The 20171-nt window shown below is 44.5% G+C and overlaps 1 protein-coding gene across 9 annotated transcripts in view; it reads left to right on the plus strand.

Annotated features, from left to right (window-relative positions):
• LOC126362397 (uncharacterized) overlaps positions 1–20171 on the plus strand; it is a 335074-nt gene that overhangs the window by 156990 nt on the left and 157913 nt on the right. For all 9 annotated transcript variants that reach the window (XM_050007876.1, XM_050007883.1, XM_050007882.1 and 6 more), the window contains 2 exons: positions 3581–3693; positions 7885–8910. In XM_050007876.1, the coding sequence (XP_049863833.1) occupies positions 3581–3693; positions 7885–8910 (1139 nt within the window). The remainder of the gene's footprint in view (positions 1–3580; positions 3694–7884; positions 8911–20171) is intronic.

Below are 20171 nucleotides of genomic sequence, written 5' to 3' on the forward strand. Positions count from 1 at the left end.
TTCCAGTCGCCCTATGGATTCCAAACCAACCACCTCCTTCCTAGCCGCCATGACCAACTATACCCTCACCCACATTTACTTCTCCTTTGAAGGCATTACCTACAAACAAATCTGGGGTATGGCTATGGGCCCGAATGGCACCATCCCATGCCAACCTATTCATGGGCCATCTAGAGGAATCCTTCCTAAAAACCCAGAATCCTAAACCCCTCACCTGGTTCAGATTCATTGATGACATCTATCTGGATTGAAGGTGAGGACACCCTATCCACATTCCTCCAGAACCTCAACCCTCCAGAACCTCAACAACTTCTACCCCATTTGCTTCACCTGGTCCTACTCAACCCAACACCCACCTTCCTAGATGTTGACCTCCACCTCAGAGATGAGTACATCAGTACCTCCGTCCATATCAAACCTACTAACCACCAGCAATACCTCCACTTAAACAGCTGCCAATAATTCCATACCAAGAAGTCCCTTCCATACAGCCTGGCCACCCATGTCATCCCATCTGCATTAATGAGCAGTCCCTCTCAAAATATACCAAGGGTTCCACTGAAGCCTTTACCGACCGTAATCATCCTCCCAGCCTTGTACAAAAACAAATCTCATGTGGCTTATATTTCCAGTCTCCCATCACCTCTCAAAGTTCCACAGTCGGCCACAGAGGAGCATTGCCCTCATAACTCAGTACTATCCGGGACGGGAGCAACTGAATTACAATCTTCACTTGGGTTTCAATTACCACTCGTCACGCCCTGAAATAAGAAATGTCCTGCCCACTATCCTTCCCAACCCTCCTACAGTGGTATTCCGCCGTCGACTGAAACTACACTATATACTTCTCCATTCCTACACAACCCCTGCTCCCAATCCCTTGCCACATGGCTCATGCCCCTAATAGACCTTGATGCAAGACCTGTCCCATACATCCTTCCACCACTACTTACTCCGGTCTGGTCACTAACATCACCTATCCCATCAAAGGCAGGGCTACCTGTGAAACCAGTCATGTGATTTACAAGCTAAGCTGCAACCACTGTGCTGCATTCTGTGGAGGCATGACAACTAATACGCTGTCTGTCCAACTACACCATTTCACTGTCCGCTACCTCCACCATACTATCCCTCCTTCTCCCTGCCCCAGCTTCCTCCTTATCCCCAACCAGTTGTCAACCCCGTCATGCACTGGTGCTGCTGCTTGCGGTGTGGTGTCAGTTGTCTGAGACTGCAGACGTGTGTGCAACTTGTGTTTGTGTGTGTATGTGTGTCTGTTGCTGACAAAGGCCTTAATGGCCAAAAGCTATAATTGTGTGAATCTTTTTGTGCCTATTGCAACTCTGCATGTCCGCTATATGATGAGTTGCAACTTTCCTCTTTAATATTGTTACCCTACCCAAACCACACAACCACCCTTTATTATCTTCCTAAGAACCACAAGCACAGTTACTGTGGCTGTCCCATAGTTACTGGCTTCAAAGCATACACCAAATGTATATATGCTGTAGTTGATCAACATCTGCAACCCTTAGTACAAATCCTTCCCTCCTGTATTGTAGATTTAACCATTTCCTAGACCAACTGAAACCTGAACTCGTTCCACTCCCACCACACCTCTTGCTTGTTACTACTGATACCACCTCCCTCTATACCATCATCCCCCATGTATGTGGTCCATTTGCTGCTGAACATTTCCTCAATCAGTGCCCACCTGATTCCAGACCTATGACGTCTTACTGCTCACCTTAATCAACTTTATCTTACCAAGAACTGCTTTACCTTTGAGGGGACAGACAGTAAACAAGCCAGGGGCAGTCATGGGAACCAGGATTCCCCTTCCTCTGTCAGCCCTTTCATGGGTTACTTGGAGGGATCTTTCCTGGGATCCATAAGCCTTCAGCCCCTGGTTTGGTTTTGATACTGTGATGACATCCTTGCCATATTGTGAGGAGGCTGACCTGTTAAAATTCTTTGAATCTCACAATACATTCTCCCAATTAAATTTCATGTGGTCCTTTTCTGAATCCCATGAAACTTTCCCTGATGTTGATCTCATTGTCACCAAAAGTCAGCTACACTCTTCTGTTCTCATTAAACCTACGACAGACAAACAATCCTTACATTTCAACAGTTGGCATCATTTCCACGCCGAAAGTTCCCTCCCATACAGCCTTGGCATTTGATGCAGCTGTATTTGTTCAGATGCAAACACCACCATTCTCACCTCATCCTTCGCTGTGTGTAATTACCTCACCAGCCTAACTCAAAAGCAGATTTCCCGTGCCATTACATCCAATCCTGGTATTGCTGATCCCTCAAAAATACAACATATAAGTACACCTCTTGTAACTCAGTGTTGTCCTAGTCTTGAATGTATTAATCAGCTACTCTGACAGGGCTGTGACTTCCTAAAATAATGCCCTGAAATGAGGTCCATTCTGACATTTTGCCCACCACACCTTGAATAGCTTTCCACCACCCTCCCAATCTCTGCAGTATCCTTGTCAGACACTATGCTCCTCCTGCAGCCAGTTCCCTGACATATCTCGTACCCCTGTGACGGTCTGCGCTGTAAGACTTATCCTGTGCATTCACATACCATCACCTATACCAGCCCCTTAACTGACAAAATATTTACTATCAAAGGGAGACACCTGTGAAACAAGAAGTCATATATCAGCTGGTGTGTAAACACTGTGCAATCTTTCACATTGGCATCATATGACCAAGTAATCAGTTAGAATAAATCGGCACATGTAGAGGATGTGTACTGGCAAAAAACCGTATCCTGTTGCAGAGCATGCTCTACAACATGACAGTCATGACCTCAGTGCCTGTTTCGCCGCTCGTGGTATCTGGATTCTTTCCCATGACACCAGTGTCTCAGAACTCCACAGTGAGAACTGGCATTACGGCATGTCCTTAATTTTTGCCACCCACCTGGCCTTAATTTATGTTAATTTCTATGGTCTCAGTATTTCTTAACAGTAACTACTCCTTTCTTCACTCTCTTTTAGTTTTCTATATCTTTTATTTTGTGATCTAGTTTTTCCTTCCCACCTCACACATCTATCACATACAATGGGCTAGGCAGTCCCCAATAATCAGTCTTTCCCTCTCATCCTGTTCTGTAAGACTCCCCTGACCTGGGGTTCTGGGTAACTTTTCTGAATTCTCTCCATTTCCTAAACCTTGCCAGCCCTTTTCCTTCACCCCTCTTCCTTCCTTTCAAAACCTCTTGCCAGTAGGAGGACCCACTGGCTCCGAAAGCTGATAGATTTAAATACCTTTATATGAGTGTTCTCCTGCCACTGCTTAGTGAGCTGATGTTTGATGTGTGTTACATTTTGGTATGGTTGACGTTAAGTTTTAAATTACAGTTCACTCTATTAACATGCTCATGAGCCATGGTGTTCATACTAGAGTGCTTCTGAAAGTGTGTGTTTACAAATCAAAAGTGTTGAAACTTTATGAATTAATCAGTTCTATGTGTTTCCTATATCTTATGTTTCAAGTAAGTTCCTACAATTATCAGCATAACCATTTTATTAATGTCATTATTATTCTTACCTGTCAGGTACTTTGTAGAGCTGTTAAATAGCGAAGGGCCAATAAGACTGCAATACATTATTAAAAAATGGGAAAGCGCTAACTTTCAAGAAGTGAAGACATTTTTACCACAATATGATGGTGAGTGCTACATAAGCGCCTGATACAGTTCAAAAACCTTATAATCATCATGCATCATCAACAATCTGTTTGTAGTAGAGTTTTCTTCTATATATGTATGATGTAAATAAAATAGAAAGAAACTTCCACATGGGAAAAATATATTAAAAACAAAGATTCCAAGACTTACCAAGCGGGAAAGCGCTGGTAGACAGGCACAATAAAATAACACACAAACACACACACAAAATTTCTAGCTTTCGCAACCAATGGTTGCTTCTTCAGGAGAGAGGGAAGGAGAGGGAAAGACGAAAGGATGTGGGTTTTAAGGGAGAGGGTAAGGAGTCATTCCAATCCTGGGAGCGGAAAGACTTACCTTAGGAGGAAAAAAGGACAGGTGTACACACACACACACACACACACACACACACACACACACACACACACACACACACACAAGCAGACATATTTAAAGGCAAAGAGTTTGGGCAGAGATGTCAGTCGAGGCAGAAGTGCAGAGGCAAAGATGATGTTGAATGACAGGTGAGGTATGAGTGGCGGCAACTTGAAATCAGAGGAGATTGAGGCTTGGTGGATAACGAGAAGAGAGGATATATTGAAGGGCAAGATCCCATCTCCGGAGTTCGGATATGGTGGTGTTGGTGGGAAGTATCCAGATAACCCGGACGGTGTAACACTCTGCCATGATGTGCTGGCCGTGCACCAAGGCATGTTTAGCCACAGGGTGATCCTCATTACCAACAAACACTGTCTGCCTGTGGCCGTTCATGCGAATGGACAGTTTGTTGCTGGTCATTCCCACATAGAAAGCGTCACAGTGTAGGCAGGTCAGTTGGTAAATCATGTGGATGCTTTCACACGTGGCTCTGCCTTTCATTGTGTATACCTTCCAGGTTACAGGACTGGAGTAGGTGGTGGTGGGAGGGTGCATAGGACAGGTTGTACACCGGGGTCAGTTACAAGGGTAGGAGCCAGAGGGTAGGGAAGGTGGTTTGGGGATTTCATAGGGATGAACCAAGAGGTTACGAAGGTTAGGTGGGCGGCGGAAAGACACTCTTGGTGGCGTGGGGAGGATTTCATGAAGGATGGATCTCATTTCGGGGCAGGATTTTAGGAAGTCGTATCCCTGCTGGAGAGCCACATTCAGAGTCTGATCCAGTCCTGGAAAGTATCCTGTCACAGGTGGGGCACTTTTGGGGTTCTTCTGTGAGAGGTTCTGGGTTTGAGGGGATGAGGAAGTGGCTCTGGTTATTTGCTTCTGTACCAGGCCGGGAGGGTAGTTGCGGGATGCGAAAGCTGTTTTCAGGTTGTTGGTGTAATGGTTCAGAGATTCAGGACTGGAGCAGATTCGTTTGCCATGGAGGCCTAGGCTGTAGGGAAGGGACCGTTTGATATGGAATGGGTGGGAGCTGTCATAATGGAGGTACTGTTGCTTGTTGGTGGGTTAGATGTGGACGGATGTGTGAAGCTGGCCATTGGACAGATGGAGGTCAACGTCAAGGAAAGTGGCATGGGATTTGGAGTAGGACCAGGTGAATCTGATGGAACCAAAGGAGTTGAGGTTGGAGAGGAAATTCTGGAGTCGTTCTTCACTGTGAGTCCAGATCATGAAGATGTCATCAATAAATCTGTACCAAACTTTGGGTTGGCAGGCTTGGGTAACCAAAAAGGCTTCCTCTAAGCGACCCATAAATAGCTTGGCGTACGAGGGGGCCATCCTGGTACCCATGGCTGTTCCCTTTAATTGTTGGTATGTCTGGCCTTCAAAAGTGAAGAAGTTGTGGGTCAGGATGAAGCTGGCTAAGGTGATGAGGAAAGAGGTTTTAGGTAGGATGGCAGGTGATCGGCGTGAAAGGCAGTGCTCCATTGCAGCGAGGCTCTGTGTATAGGGAAGTGGCATCAGTGGTTACAAGGATGGTTTCCGGGGGTAACAGACTGGGTAAGGATTCCAGGCCTTCGAGAAAGTGGTTGGTGTCTTTGATGAAGGATGGGAGACTGCATGTAATGGGTTGAAGGTGTTGATCTACGTAGGCAGAGATACGTTTTGTGAGGGCTTGGTAACCAGCTACAATGGGGCGGCCGGGATGTTTGGGTTTGTGAATTTTAGGAAGTAGGTAGAAGGTAGGAGTGCGTGGTGTCGGTGGGGTCAGGAGTTTGTTGGAGTCGGGTGAAAGGTTTTGTAGGGGGCCTAAGGTTCTGAGGATTCCTTGAAGCTCTGCCTGGACATCAGGAATGGGATTACCTTGGCAAACTTTGTATGTAGAGTTGTCTGAAAGCTGACGCAGTCCCTCAGCCACATACTCCCGACGATCAAGTACCACGGTCGTGGAACCCTTGTCAGCCGGAAGAATGATGATGGATCGGTCAGCTTTCAGATCACGGATAGCCTGGGCTTCGGCTGTGGTGATGTTGGGAGTAGGATTAAGGTTTTTCAAGAAAGATTGAGAGGCAAGGCTGGAAGTGAGAAATTCCTGGAAGGTTTGGAGAGGGTGATTTTGAGGAAGAGGAGGTGGGTCCCGCTGTGACGGAGGACGGAACTATTCCAGGCAGGGTTCAATTTGGATAGTGTCTTGGGGAGTTGGATCATTAGGAGTGGGATCAGGATTATTTTTCTTCGTGGCAAAGTGATATTTCCAGCAGAGACTACGAGTGTAGGACAGTAAATCTTTGACAAGGGCAGTTTGGTTGAATCTGGGAGTGGGGCTGAAGGTGAGGCCTTTGGATAGGACAGAGGTTTCGGATTGGAGAGAGGTTTGGAGGAAAGGTTAACTACTGAATTGGGGTATTGTGGTTCCAGATTGTGTTGACTAGAATTTTGAGGTGTTGGGGGCAGTGGAGCTGGAAGTGGGAAATTTAGTAGATGGGAGGGACTGGGTCTGTGTGCAATGAGAGGAGGTTGAGGTTTGTTGGAAAGGTTGTGGAGGGTGAGTGAGTTGCCTTTCCGGAGGTGGGAAATCAGGAGATTGGATAGTTTTTTGAGGTGGAGGGTGGCATGCTGTTCTAATTTGCGGTGGGCCTGTAGGAGGATGCTATGAACAGCTGGTGTGGATGTGGGAGAGGAAAGATTGAGGACTTTTATTAAGGATAGGAGTTGACGGGTGTGTTCATTGGCCGAGTCGATGTATAGGTGAAGGATTAGGCGGGTGAGGGCTATGGATTGTGCAGTTTGGAACTGGTGTGTGTGCGAGTGTACACCTGTCCTTTTTTTCCCCCTAAGGGAAGTCTTTCCCGGGATTGGAATGACTCCTTACCCTCTCCCTTAAAACCCACATCCTTTCGTCTTTCCCTCTCCTTCCTGAAGAAGCAACCATCGGTTACGAAAGCTAGTAATTCTGTGTGTGTGTTTGTGTGTTTTGTTCATTGTGCCTGTCTGCCGGCGCTTTCCCGCTTGGTAAGTCTTGGAATCTTTGTTTATATATTAAAAACAAAGATTCCAAGACTTACCAAGCGGGAAAGTGTCGGTAGATAGGCACAATGAATAAAACACACAAACACACACACAGAATTTCGAGCTTTCGCAAATGGCGGCTGCTTCGTCAGGAAGGAGGAAAGGAAAAGGAAAGATGAAAGGATGTGGGTTTTAAGGGAGAGGGTAAGGAGTCATTCCAATCCCGGGAGCGGAAAGACTTACCTTAGGGGGGAAAAAGGATAGGTATATACTCGCGCGCGCACACACACACACACACACACACACACACACACACACACACACACGCATGATATTTCCAGCAGAGACTAGGAGTGTAGGACACTAAATCTTTGACAAGGGCAGTTTGGTTGAATGCGTGTGTGTGTGTGTGTGTGTGTGTGTGTGTGTGTGTGTGTGTGTGCGCGCGAGTATGTACCTATCCTTTTTTCCCCCTAAGGTAAGTCTTTCCGCTCCCGGGATTGGAATGACTCCTTACCCTCTCCCTTAAAACCCACATCCTTTCATCTTTCCTTTTCCTTCCCTCTTTCCTGACGAAGCAGCCGCCGGTTGCGAAAGCTCGAAATTCTGTGTGTGTGTTTGTGTGTTTTATTCATTGTGCCTATCTACCGGCGCTTTCCCGCTTGGTAAGTCTTGGAATCTTTGTTTTTAATATATTTTTCCCTTGTGGAAGTTTCTTTCTATTATATATACCATTTTTGTTATTACAGAAGATATCGTAACAGTACATGGCTTTTCATGTAAACACTTTTTTTATTTTCCAGGTATTGTAAAGTTCCTACTGGCATCCTGTCAGTGCGCAGTTGTAGAGGACACAATATGCTTAGCGAAGGATCTTCCAATTGCTTATAATACCAGTAAAACTGATTTAGTGGATGGTCTGAATTTCACTTTGATGGACGTGTCTTCTTTAGAAGACAATGGGACAGAAAATAATAATTGTTTTGTAGATAGTAGTGTTAAGAATAGGAGTACAGTAGATATAGTAACAAATTATTTGGATAATAGTTCTGTCACAAAGTTAGAAAATAGAAACAGTGATTTGCCATTATCTAACATACCGATTTTCATCCCAGCTTCAGAAGAAAATGAAACAACAGATATTGCTGGTATTAATGATAGTTATCCTGAGAGTACTAATAATAAAATGTTGATGGACGTTGGGCATAAAAGTGAGAATAATTTTGTTAAGTCAAGTGATAATAATACAATAGAAATAATACAAAAAGCACCAGATTACCCCACAATTTTAGAAGTTGAAGATCATAATCACAATTCACAGACATCTGAAATGCCCATTGATTCGGAAGATTCTGTAGTTAAAGAGATGCAGCTTTCAAATCTGAAGCAAAGTTATAAATTATTGTTTGGTGGAATGCAGTCTAATAGTGTGGAAGAAAGGCTACCATTAGATAATTTAACGAGTGCTTCAACAAGTAATACAGCTTTACAGTCTAGCAGACAATCATTCATTGTAACAGAGCAAATGAAATTTAAGTATGATGACAGGGAGGAACATTTGTCGGAAAGTAAAGCTGATAACATTTCTGTACAGACAGAAGGGGGAAAGAGGCCATACTTTGACTATGAGTTTGAGTCCAATTTTTTACCAGAAAACCTGAAAGAAGAAGAGTTCTTAAACAAATCAGTGATAGCTTCATTACGTTATCCTCAATGTGCATTTGATGAAAATGAAGATTGGGTAGATGAATCTGTTTGTGACATAGATATTAATATTGCACCACCACCACCACCAGCAGAATTCAGAGATGAGGCTGTTCTGCCACAAGGTAAGAAAAGCTGAAAACAAAATTCTTGTAACTTTGTGTTCGTTAAAAATTGTGTGTGGAATCCTTACTTTTCATTCCTTTTCCTGAAGTATTTCGTTTAAAATTCCTTCTGTTATGTATATTAACCAAAATGTTAATATTTTGTCAAATTGTAGCAAAATGTAGGAAGACCTGCAGATGATTTGTGTGGGGACTAGCAGTTGCCCAAAAACACCGGATATACGAGTATATCACTGGAAACAGTAACAGCAGTAAAATACTTAGCAGTAAATTGTCCAAAGTGATATAAAGTGGAATGATCACATAAAACTAGCTGCAGAAAAAGTTAATGTCAGGCACAGAATCATTGGAAGAATCATGAGGACATGTAATTCAGCTGTGAAAGAATACTGTAGGAAACACTTATTCAATCAGTTCTTGAATATTGGTGACCAGTCTGAATGCTCAACAGATTTCAGTGGGGGATCTCACAAGAGAGGCATTGTGTGTCATATATTTATTGTTAAAGTTCATTCCAAGGGGAGTCGAGCTACATGTCATTTCCTTCCACATACGTCTTGTAAAATGGACACAACAGGGAAGGAAATTAGCGCTTTAGGGAGATTTGTCTGACTCCTTCCTTTAATAAATGAAAGAGAGAGTGGGAGAAATGTTGGTACTAGAAACGCCTGCCGCCAAACACAGTATAGGTATAGAAGTCAAGTAAATACATTTTTATTTTTTTCTGAAATTGTTGGAACAGTATTTAGACAGACCAAAACTAGTTACAAAGTTTACTGTACATTGGGATATTCTGAAAATAAAGCAAGTGTGTGGGTTAATAAAATTAGTTTATCGAGTGAGAATTACTGATAAGCCTTTAAGTTTCTCTGAAGTATTCTAAAAGGTACAAAACTGTGTTGGCAACAGGCTTTTGGTTTGCTATTTTTTCTACAGTTACCACTTTGTCTCTGTTACTTACTGTGCCCAATTGCAAACTGAACCATATTCCTGTTGGTGATGTGAGCTTCAGCCTCTTCTCAGACTCATAGACACCTGCTCAGTTGCTGTTAGTAACCATAACATTGCACATCAAATTCACATGAAATATTCAGGTCTTTCTCACCTAGTGTCACATATCTCCCATTTATCGTTCTCTACCATCACCGTACGATTGATGGCAACAGCCACAATCCAACCTACCTATGATCCAAGCTTGTAAAATGTATTTTGTTCTGTTTATGACTGTCCTTTATATTCTGCAGGCATACATAAGAGCCTATCAAAAGAGGATAATGTATGTGCAGAAAGTAAAAAGTAATGGTTCTCATATTCATTTCTGTTGTATGTTATACTTTATTTCTTGGAAGTTGGAGAGAAACATTACTCTCGTGTCAACAGGTCTACATTTAATTTTCCTCAGTAAATTCTCCCTGTATGGTTGCCATCTGTTATGTATTTCCATAATTGTTACAGATTTATCAACTTAGTTGTGAGTTATGGGAAGTTACTAAAAATTATGGGAAATACATTTTATCTCTTGATGTTTGCTTTTTTTTCTTTTAAAAATTGAAAAAGTTACTGTTTTCAGTCCCTAACCGTATACTACTAAAATCTATTATGGATTGTAATGGTTTGATTCTTGAGTCCACAATAAGCCTGTTTACAAATGATTTCGCCACCACAGCCTACAAAAGACGTGTTTACACTGAGCATGAAACGTATTCTGCAACATTGTTCAGGGCTAGAACTGTACTACCAACATTTGCAACATGTTGCCAACATCTTGGCAACAAAAAACAAGAGTTCCATGCCCATGTCAGTACAGATCAAAGGATCATTATTACTGACCTGTTATCGCTAAGTGCCACTATGCAACAGTAAAGACTCTCATTTTCCAGTATTGCAGCAGCAGCAGCAGTAGCAACAAGATTATTTATCTGACTAAGGGAAAATTTATCATTAGTGAATAAATAATGTTGTTTGTAAATAAGTAATACAGCTTCAACTAGTCACTTTTTTGAATAATTAGGTTTTATTCAAAGAACCAATTTTCGAACCTTTTCAGGTTCATCTTCAGATGGTTTCTGAAACATCATTATTTTTAGCATAATTCTGGGTGCTGGCTTGCAACAGTATGGGCAGAAAAAAAACGGAAAAAAGCTGCCCATACTATCTCAAGCCAGCACCCAGCATTATGCTAGAAATAATTATGCAACTTTCAGAAACCACCTGAAGCTACACTTGAAAAGGTTCGAAAACCGGTTCATGGGATGAAACATAATTATTCAAAAAAAAGTGACTGGTTGCAGTTTTATGTAACTTATTTACATTCAATTGACATTCGCGGCTTCTAAAATATTTGTAATGGATAAGCTTAATAAATAAAGTTGTTTTTTTGTGAGGCAAAAATGAGTTATATAGGAGACAGCAGTTGTAACGAATGTAGACGTGGCAGGGGAATCATCAATTGTATATTTTCCCATTACATTCCGTGAGAATGTGAGTGACATTAAGGCTGATGAAGTTGACTTTATTGAAAACGATAATTTGGATTAATTTTAGTATGAAAATAAAAGTAAATATATGAACAATTTAATATATCTTATTGATTTAGGGTCAGAAAATTTCTGAAATATAGCATTTAAAGGCCTGAAGCAGGAAGACTTCATTTGGTCATTGAAGAGCTTACATAAACATTTTGTTCACGAAGTATTCATATATTACATTTGTTACTGGAAGCATATTTCACGCTGCGCCATGAAATTTACTACTATTTTTTGTTAGTTTCTCAGATATTTTACTTAAAAAAAGAGTATTTCTTGGTGATGCCTCAGATCATCAGAAGTGAAGTATGGGAGGGGGGATTGTACCATCACCTCTCAGTGCTGGCAACATTACCTTTTTAAATAGATGTCACATTTAGAATGTTAACTTCAACTGTTGTGTGTAGTTGAAATTGATTCCAAAGAGTTTGTATCGACCCATGTTCCTTAACGTTAATTTTGGCATATATTGAGGGTATTCTCTTGATAAGCCCAAAATCCTGAGGTTCATTATCCATGATTGTTCCTGAATTGGGTGGAATTTTGCAAGTACTATATCTGCAAACCTCTTCTTAACATTGCCAGAGTTTTTTTTAATGGTGGTGGTGGACACCAGTCAGGTTTGCCAAGAATTATAGCTGCACTTTGCGAACCCATTCTTTGACATAAGAATTGTGATAATAATAATTTTGAATGAGATTCTTCATCCAGTTAAACCTATTTCACCTTCTTTTTGCAACATTTGCCAAATGCCTTACCATGCCATGCCATGATTCTCTTTAATCATACATTTTACTGGTACCTTCCATAGCATATTTCTGCACTAGTAAATGGGTATGGCAGCACTTAGTGTTACCATGTTCCAGTAATACAGTTTGCTTCATCTCAGACATACAAGTCTTACATAGTTCAGTAACATTGCCAGAACCTTTCTTACCCTGCAGAATCAAAAGAAGTTAACATAAGCTGAATATTAGAAAATTGAAACTGTGATAGGAATTGGCATTTGCTTGCCAGGAGTTTTAGATGATCCACCTGGATGACATTAGGGAAAGCTCCCCATCCTCTTAAAGCTCAACATACTCTCCTGTATAGATGTAAGATCTCATAATTTATATTGTGCAGTAGGGTGGAGCAAACAATTTTTCTGCTTTGTGTCAAAGCAGGCCTCTTCACTCATTTCAAATAACCTACTGAAAAAGTGTGCGCACGCGCGCGCGCGCCCACACACACACACACACACACACACACACACACACACACACACACACACACAGAGAGAGAGAGAGAGAGAGAGAGAGAGAGAGAGAAGTAAACTAAAAATGGGTGCTGCAGTTCTTTTGTGCAACAATGTCTCTGCTAGCTAACATTGGCAGCAACTGGAGATAAGTTAATATTTTCTTACTTGTGCTGATTTTTTCTGCTACTTTCAGCACTAGTACTAAGTGAGTTCTTTTCATGGACAAACAGTTATTTTCTGTCTCTTTTTTTATTGCCTACATTTGATGCATAAGGACTCACTCAATATCGTACTCAGTTTCTACAAGCTAGGAAATATTCCATCCTCCTCTCCCTGCCCCTCTCCCACTCCAACGATACATTTACAGAAAAAGAGCTATAGACATTACCACTAATTGAGAACAATGTTTTATTTCTTTGAAATATATGCAATCAGTCTCTGAAATCATTTGGTATTGTGCATATATTTTATGTTGGTGTGCAGAAATCTATATTGACAGTCCACCATGGATGAACATGAAAATTTTCCTCCATTCTTGTCCAGTTATCTGTTTTGTCCTTCTCTTCTACCTAAACTGAAGGAAGTGCAAAGATTTTTAAAAGACAACACTTGTCTTCAGTAGTAGAGAGGCCCAAGTCACCATTTGTCCAGATTTAGGGTTTCAGGATTTCTCAAAATACCTTCTTGCAAATGACGGAATAGTTTATTTGAAGTGGCTATGTATTATTTTCTTCTTCATTGTTTCCCAGTGATAATATAGTCTTGTACTCCATCTCTAATGATTTTATCATTGACCAGATGTTTAACTTCAATCTGATTTCTTTCTTTCTTTCCTTTCTTCATTCATTCATTCATTCTGTTCCTTCTGAACCTTTGGTCACTCATTTTGTATTTGGTCAGGCTATTTATATTACTAAATGGGCAAAAAAGTTATCCAGTTGCAGGTTGCCTGTTTAACGCTTCCAAGGGCTACAAAAATTCTATTTTCTGTATTTTGTATAACTACTTACTAAATTTAAAATATTTTCATAAACTACTAATTAAGGGTGTAATTTTACATCAAAGGTTTGCCACCGTAAGTTAAGAAGTAAAGTGTATGTCTTCAGGTAGCATAATTCATGGCACATAAATTATCCGGACTTTATTCATCCACTGTTTGAGAATGAGAGCACTTACCAACTTTCAACATACTTCAAACGTTTCCTAAACATTTTGTCACTTTCACCCCCATTAGATAATGAAACCATCATCAGGCATGACATTTTAATATAGCATCTCTTTACTAGTAACCCTAGTAGCTAACCATTTTGCAAACTGTATCCACATGTACCACTGAAGATATGTACAAAATTGTATCGTTGTCGGACACAGTTTTATTGGTCTATGCATGAATAATCTGAAACTAATGTGCCTTCAACGATAAAGGTTTTACATGCTTAATGTCAAATATTCAACACTTTTTATTTTTAAAATGTTTAGATATTTGAAGCTGTTTTATATATGTGAATTTGAAACCTTGAAAAATCAGGGGCTGGACGGATTATTGGTTGTAGCTACACTTTTGGATACAAATAATTAGAAAAGTTGCTTTCATTGAATACATGTAGATAATTTTACCAGCAACTTAAAATGGTAGGTTTAGCATTTTGGTATCTGATTGAATACATTTGTTCTATTTAGTATTGGAGGGAAGCATGGAGGGAGACCAAGAGATGAATGCACTAAGCAGATTCAGAAGGATATAGGTTGCAGTAGTTACTTGGAGATGACGCGGCTTGCACAGGGTAGAGTAGCATGGAGAGCTGCGTCAGACCAGTCTCTGGACTGTAGACCACAACAACAACATGTTTGTTCTAGCAGGCGGAAAGCATGCTGACATTAGTGACCAGTCATAACTTGCATGCACTTGAATAGATGCAGAATGACTGATGTTGCAATTTGCTGAGCATTGACACAAGTGTGGACATCGCTCTCTCCCTGTGGACAGTACATCAAATTTCCTACAAAACCTGCAGAGATAAATGTAGAGAACCATACAAGAGGTGCAATTACTAACATCAACAGTGAAAACAGTTATAGAGCAGTGATTTCAGTGAATACCAATGAGCTGCAACTACACACAAACTGTTACCTAATGATCCTATGAGCATTACTGAGGAAAATGAGATTTGCTTGTAAAACTTACATTTGATAAAACAGCATGTAATATGTATGAGTTGGTGCAGTATTACACCCGGGAATTCGAGATATCTCAGAATATTATTTAAATGTAATATGATAGTCCATACCAAATCTAAATGTGTTTAGTGACATTAAATACACTAAAGACTGGTATTAAAATTCAAAGTGAAAGGATATCAGTTACCAGATTCACTGATGTTATTGCTACCCTCAATGAAAGTGAAGAATAATTACAGGATCTCTTGAAAGTAATGAACACACTAAAGATTACAGAATAAGGATTGAGGGTAAACTGAAGAAAGATGAAAGTAGTGAGAAGTAGCAGAAATCAGAACTGCAAACTTCAAATCAGAATTCGGGATCATGAAGTAGACAGTGTTAAAGAATCCTCCTAACTAAGCAGCAAAATAACCCATGATGGAAGGAGTAAGGAAGACATAAAGAGCAAACCAGCACTGGCAAAAAAGGCATGCCTGGTCAAGAGAAGTATATTGTATCAAACATAGGCCTTAACTTGAGGAAGAAATTTCTGAGAATGTACAACTGGAGCACAGCATTTATGGTAGTGAAACTTGGATTGTGGGAAAATCTGAAGGGAACAGAATTGGAGCATATGAGATGTGGCACTGCAGATGAATGATGAAACTTAAATGGGCTGATAAGGTAAGAAATGAGAAGGTTCTCTGCAGAATTGGCGATGAAACGGATATATGGAAAACACTGAAAAAGGAAATAACTTCCATTGCACTAGAAGGAGGTGCAGAGAGTAAAAACTGCAGAGGAAGACGAGATTAGAATACATCCAGCAAATAATTGAGGACATACACTGCAATTTGTACTCAAAGATGAAAAGGTTGGTGCAGGAATTCGTGGTGGGCTGCATCAAACCAGTCGGAAGACTGAAGAACAAAAAATACATTTGGTCCATTTTGCTCTGACAGTATAACTATTTCAGAACATGTTGGAATGTGGATTAATGCTATAGGAGATGGTGGAAGATGAGATGGCACAAGGTTTCTTTTCCAGCAAGATGGGCCCCACCACACTAGGAAGCTTTCAATTGACTGATCAGCAGCTGACTGGCGGCAGATAGGCTACACGTACCTTCTGCACAACTACCCTGCTTGCTGGTTCTCTGAGACTGAATTTGTTCTGTGGTGGTGTGATGACTGCCTCATTAGGTGGGTGGTAGGTGGTCATTTTAGTTCCAAACGTGAGAGAACTAGGCGACAGTGGTATTATTGTTGATTGTTTAGGGGTTACTGCCCGTGATACTTCATACTGTGCATATCATCGCCTGAAAACACATTGCTTAGGTGAGCAAACCCATCATGATGAAGTTAACCATACCAATCAGCCATCAGTCCATCTCTGATATCTCACTTATACCACTAATCTTGTGGTGATGTCCTAGTTTGTTAGGTAGCATGTATGAAATTTGGCCCTGAACGATGGGAATTATTTGTTCAAAGGTTAGGTATGCCTGCTTAAATCGCTATTTAATCACAACTGTCATCACTCCATAAAAACAGTCATCTGACGTGGTATCAACAGTCGTGGCCAAAAGTCAAAGAGACATGTCTGTTCATAGGATCCCAAGTACATAACAGTTTGTTGGATGCTGCTACATGGAGATTAAGCAGGGTGGCATAAACATCATAAAGCTAGTTATGTTTCACCTGGGATATGTTTCAGATTCATCTGAAGTTGGTATGAAAACTTCAGATTTCCTCTTTTTGAGATAGTATTAAATTAATGCTTTTTCTCAGTTGAACTCACCAATTATGCTTCAAAATATAGATAACTTATAAAGACTTCAGAAACTCACCAAGTGGTGGCAAAAGAAAACACATGAAAAAGATGTGGAAAAAGCACAGGCTTTTGAAGCCAGTGGCTCCTCCTCCTGGCAGAAGGGTTAAATGGAAAGAAAGAGTAATGTAGGAAAAAAGGACTGGTCCTGGTGTAGGAGATGAAGAAAGTTACGGAAAAGTTGCCCAGAACCTCGGGCCAGGGGAGAATTACTGGATGGGATGAGAAGGAAAGACTGACTATCGGTGCCCGCCCTTCGGATGAGACATGAAAATATGAGAACTTGCAGGTGCACAAGTGCCAAAACAATATGACTACTGCCCACTATAAGATTGAATGCCACCTGGTGTATGGGTGAAACAGAAACAAGCATGGAATAATTCTAGCAATGATATATGCTGCCAGTTACTTAAATGACTTCAACGAAGATCATATTGTTATGGTCCAGTGCCTGAGAAAGAACATCTTCTAAAAGGCAGTGCTGGTCAGCTGGTACTTGATACTGTTGTGAGCACATATGGAAAGTAGTTGAAAACCAGTGAAACAACAAGTTGGCAATAAGGTGTTGGGCATCCATGCCTCATCACAGAACATGGAGGTTGGAGACTTGCTCACTCTTTCGCTGATATGTTGATGTAGTACTGTGGTGGTGCAGAATCAAACGTTTTGCAGCACAAATTGTTGAACAAGGTGTTCCACATCAAATGACCCAGTTCATTTCTCATGTTGATGCAATGATGTCACCAGTTACTTTTGCAGTGGGCATAAGATCACCCAGATTGAATTGTGGACCAGTGGAAACATTTCGTTTGGACTGGTAAATAAAGTTGTTGTTTGTTGTAGTGTTCTTTCCCTTTACTGTTACCATCCAACATATTTTCCACAGTATTTTAATACGTTAAAATATAAGGATTTAGTTTTGTTCTTATTAACCCCAACAACTCGTGAAAGGTTTCAGTTCTTCCTTTCTGTGGGATTCTTCAGTCCAGCATGCAGGCACACTCGTGCGTATACTGCCCACTCCCTCTCCCCCCTCTCCCATCTCTCCCCCCTCTCCCATCTCCACCCTCTCCCATCTCTCTCCCCTCTCCCATCTCTCCCCCCTCTCTCCCCCTACCTCTCCCCATCTCTCCCCGCTCTCTCTCGTCTCCCCCTCTATCCCCTCCCTCTCCCTCCCCCCCACTACCTCCCTCCCTCACTCCCCACTAATTCCCTACCAGTCCTCCCCTCCCACTTCTGCCCTCTCCCACTTCTGCCCTCTCCCACTTCCGCCCTCTCCCACTTCCGCCCTCTCCCACTTCCGCCCTCTCCCACTTTCGCCCTCTCCCACTTCTGCCCTCTCCCACTTCTGCCCTCTCCCACTTCCGCCCTCTCCCACTTCCGCCCTCTCCCACTTCCGCCCTCTCCCACTTCCGCCCTCTCCCACTTCCGCCCTCTCCCACTTCCGCCCTCTCCCACTTCCGCCCTCTCCCACTTCCGCCCTCTCCCACTTCCGCCCTCTCCCACTTCCGCCCTCTCCCTCTTCCGCCCTCTCCCTCTTCCGCCCTCTCCCACTTCAGCCCTCTCCCTCTTCCCGCCCTCTCCCTCTTCCCGCCCTCTCCCACTTCCGCCCTCTCCCTCTTCCCGCCCTCTCCCTCTTCCCGCCCTCTCCCTCTTCCCGCCCTCTCCCTCTTCCCGCCCTCTCCCTCTTCCCGCCCTCTCCCTCTTCCCGCACTCTCCCTCTTCCCGCACTCTCCCTCTTCCCGCACTCTCCCTCTTCCCGCACTCTCCCTCTTCCCGCACTCTCCCTCTTCCCGCACTCTCCCTCTTCCCGCACTCTCCCTCTTCCCGCACTCTCCCTCTTCCCGCACTCTCCCTCTTCCCGCACTCTCCCTCTTCCCGCACTCTCCCTCTTCCAGTCCACGCACTTCCAGCCCACCCTCTTCCTCGTCCATTCGCCCTCTTCTCCCCTCGCCCACTTTTCCCCCTTCCTCCCCCCTCGCCCACTTTTTCCCCTTCCTCCCCCCTCGCCCACGTTTTCCCCTTCCTCCCCCCTCGCCCACGTTTTCCCCCTTCCTCCCCCCTCGCCCGCTTCTCCCCTCTCCTCCCCCCTCGATCGCTTCTCCCCTCGCCCTCCTATGCTCTTGCCCATTTCTTCTCTCGCCCACTTCTGCTCTCGCCAACTTCTGCCCCCGTCCCCTCCCCTCACCACTGTCCCCTCGCCCTTCCTCCCACCCCCTACCCCTCACCTCGCTGCACACTCACCCCAGTCCCCTCGGCCCCGTCGTCGCCCCCTCGCGCTCTTCCTCTCCCCCTCTTCACCTCCACCTCATCCCCTCCCACCTCTTCCCCTCGATCTCTCACCTTCCCACCTCTTCCCCTCCCCCTGACACCTCTGCCCCTGACACCTCTGCCCCTGACACCTCTGCCCCTGACACCTCTGCCCCTGACACCTCTGCCCCTGACACCTCTGCCCCTGACACCTCTGCCCCTGACACCTCTGCCCCTGACACCTCTGCCCCTGACACCTCTGCCCCTGACACCTCTGCCCCTGACACCACTACCCCACTCCCTCTCCCCATCCCCCCACCCCACCTCCTCCCTCTCTCTCCCCTACCCCCTCCCTTCCCCTGCACCCCCCTTCTCCCCCACCCCACCCTGTCCCCCGGCATCTCTTTCTCCACTGCCCCCTCCCTTTCCCCTCCACCCTCCCTCTCCACCGCCCCCTTCCTTTCCACCGCCCCCTCCCTCTACCCTGCACCCTCCCTCCCCACCACCCCTCTCTCTATCCTGCACCCTCCCTCCCCACCACCCATCTCTCTATCCTGCACCCTCCCTCTCCACCGCCCCCTCCCACTACCCTGCACCCTCCCTCTCCACCGCCCCCTCCCTCTCCACCGCCCCCTCCCTCTACCCTGCCCCCTCCTCTCCATCCCTCCCTTGCCCCCTCCCTTCCCCCTATTGTCGCCCCCTCTCACCCCCTCCCCGTCCCCCTCCTCTCGCCCCCTCCCTTCCCCCTATTGTCGCCCCCTCTCACCCCCTCCCCGTCCCCCTCCTCTCGCCCCCTCCCTTCCCCCTATTGTCGCCCCCTCTCACCCCCTCCCCGTCCCCCTCCTCTCGCCCCCTCCCCGTCCCCCTCCTCTCGCCCCCTCCCCGTCCCCCTCCTCTCGCCCCCTCCCCGTCCCCCTCCTCTCGCCCCCTCCCCGTCCCCCTCCTCTCGCCCCCTCCCCGGCCCCCTCCTCTCGCCCCCTCCCCGGCCCCCTCCTCTCGCCCCCTCCCTGGCCCCCTCCTCTCGCCCCCTCCCTGGCCCCCTCCTCTCGCCCCCTCCTCTCGCCCCCTCCTCTCGCCCCCTCCCCGGCCCCTCCTGTCGCCCCCTCCTCGGCCCCCTCCTCTCGCCCCCTCCCCGGCCCCCTCCTCTCGCCCCCTCCCCGGCCCCCTCCTCTCGCCCCCTCCCCGGCCCCCTCCTCTCGCCCCCTCCCCGGCCCCCTCCTCACGCCCCCTCCCCGGCCCCCTCCTCTCGCCCCCTC

Source organism: Schistocerca gregaria, chromosome 1 (assembly GCF_023897955.1).
Source record: "Schistocerca gregaria isolate iqSchGreg1 chromosome 1, iqSchGreg1.2, whole genome shotgun sequence".
In the NCBI taxonomy this organism is placed as follows: Eukaryota; Metazoa; Arthropoda; class Insecta; order Orthoptera; family Acrididae; genus Schistocerca; species Schistocerca gregaria.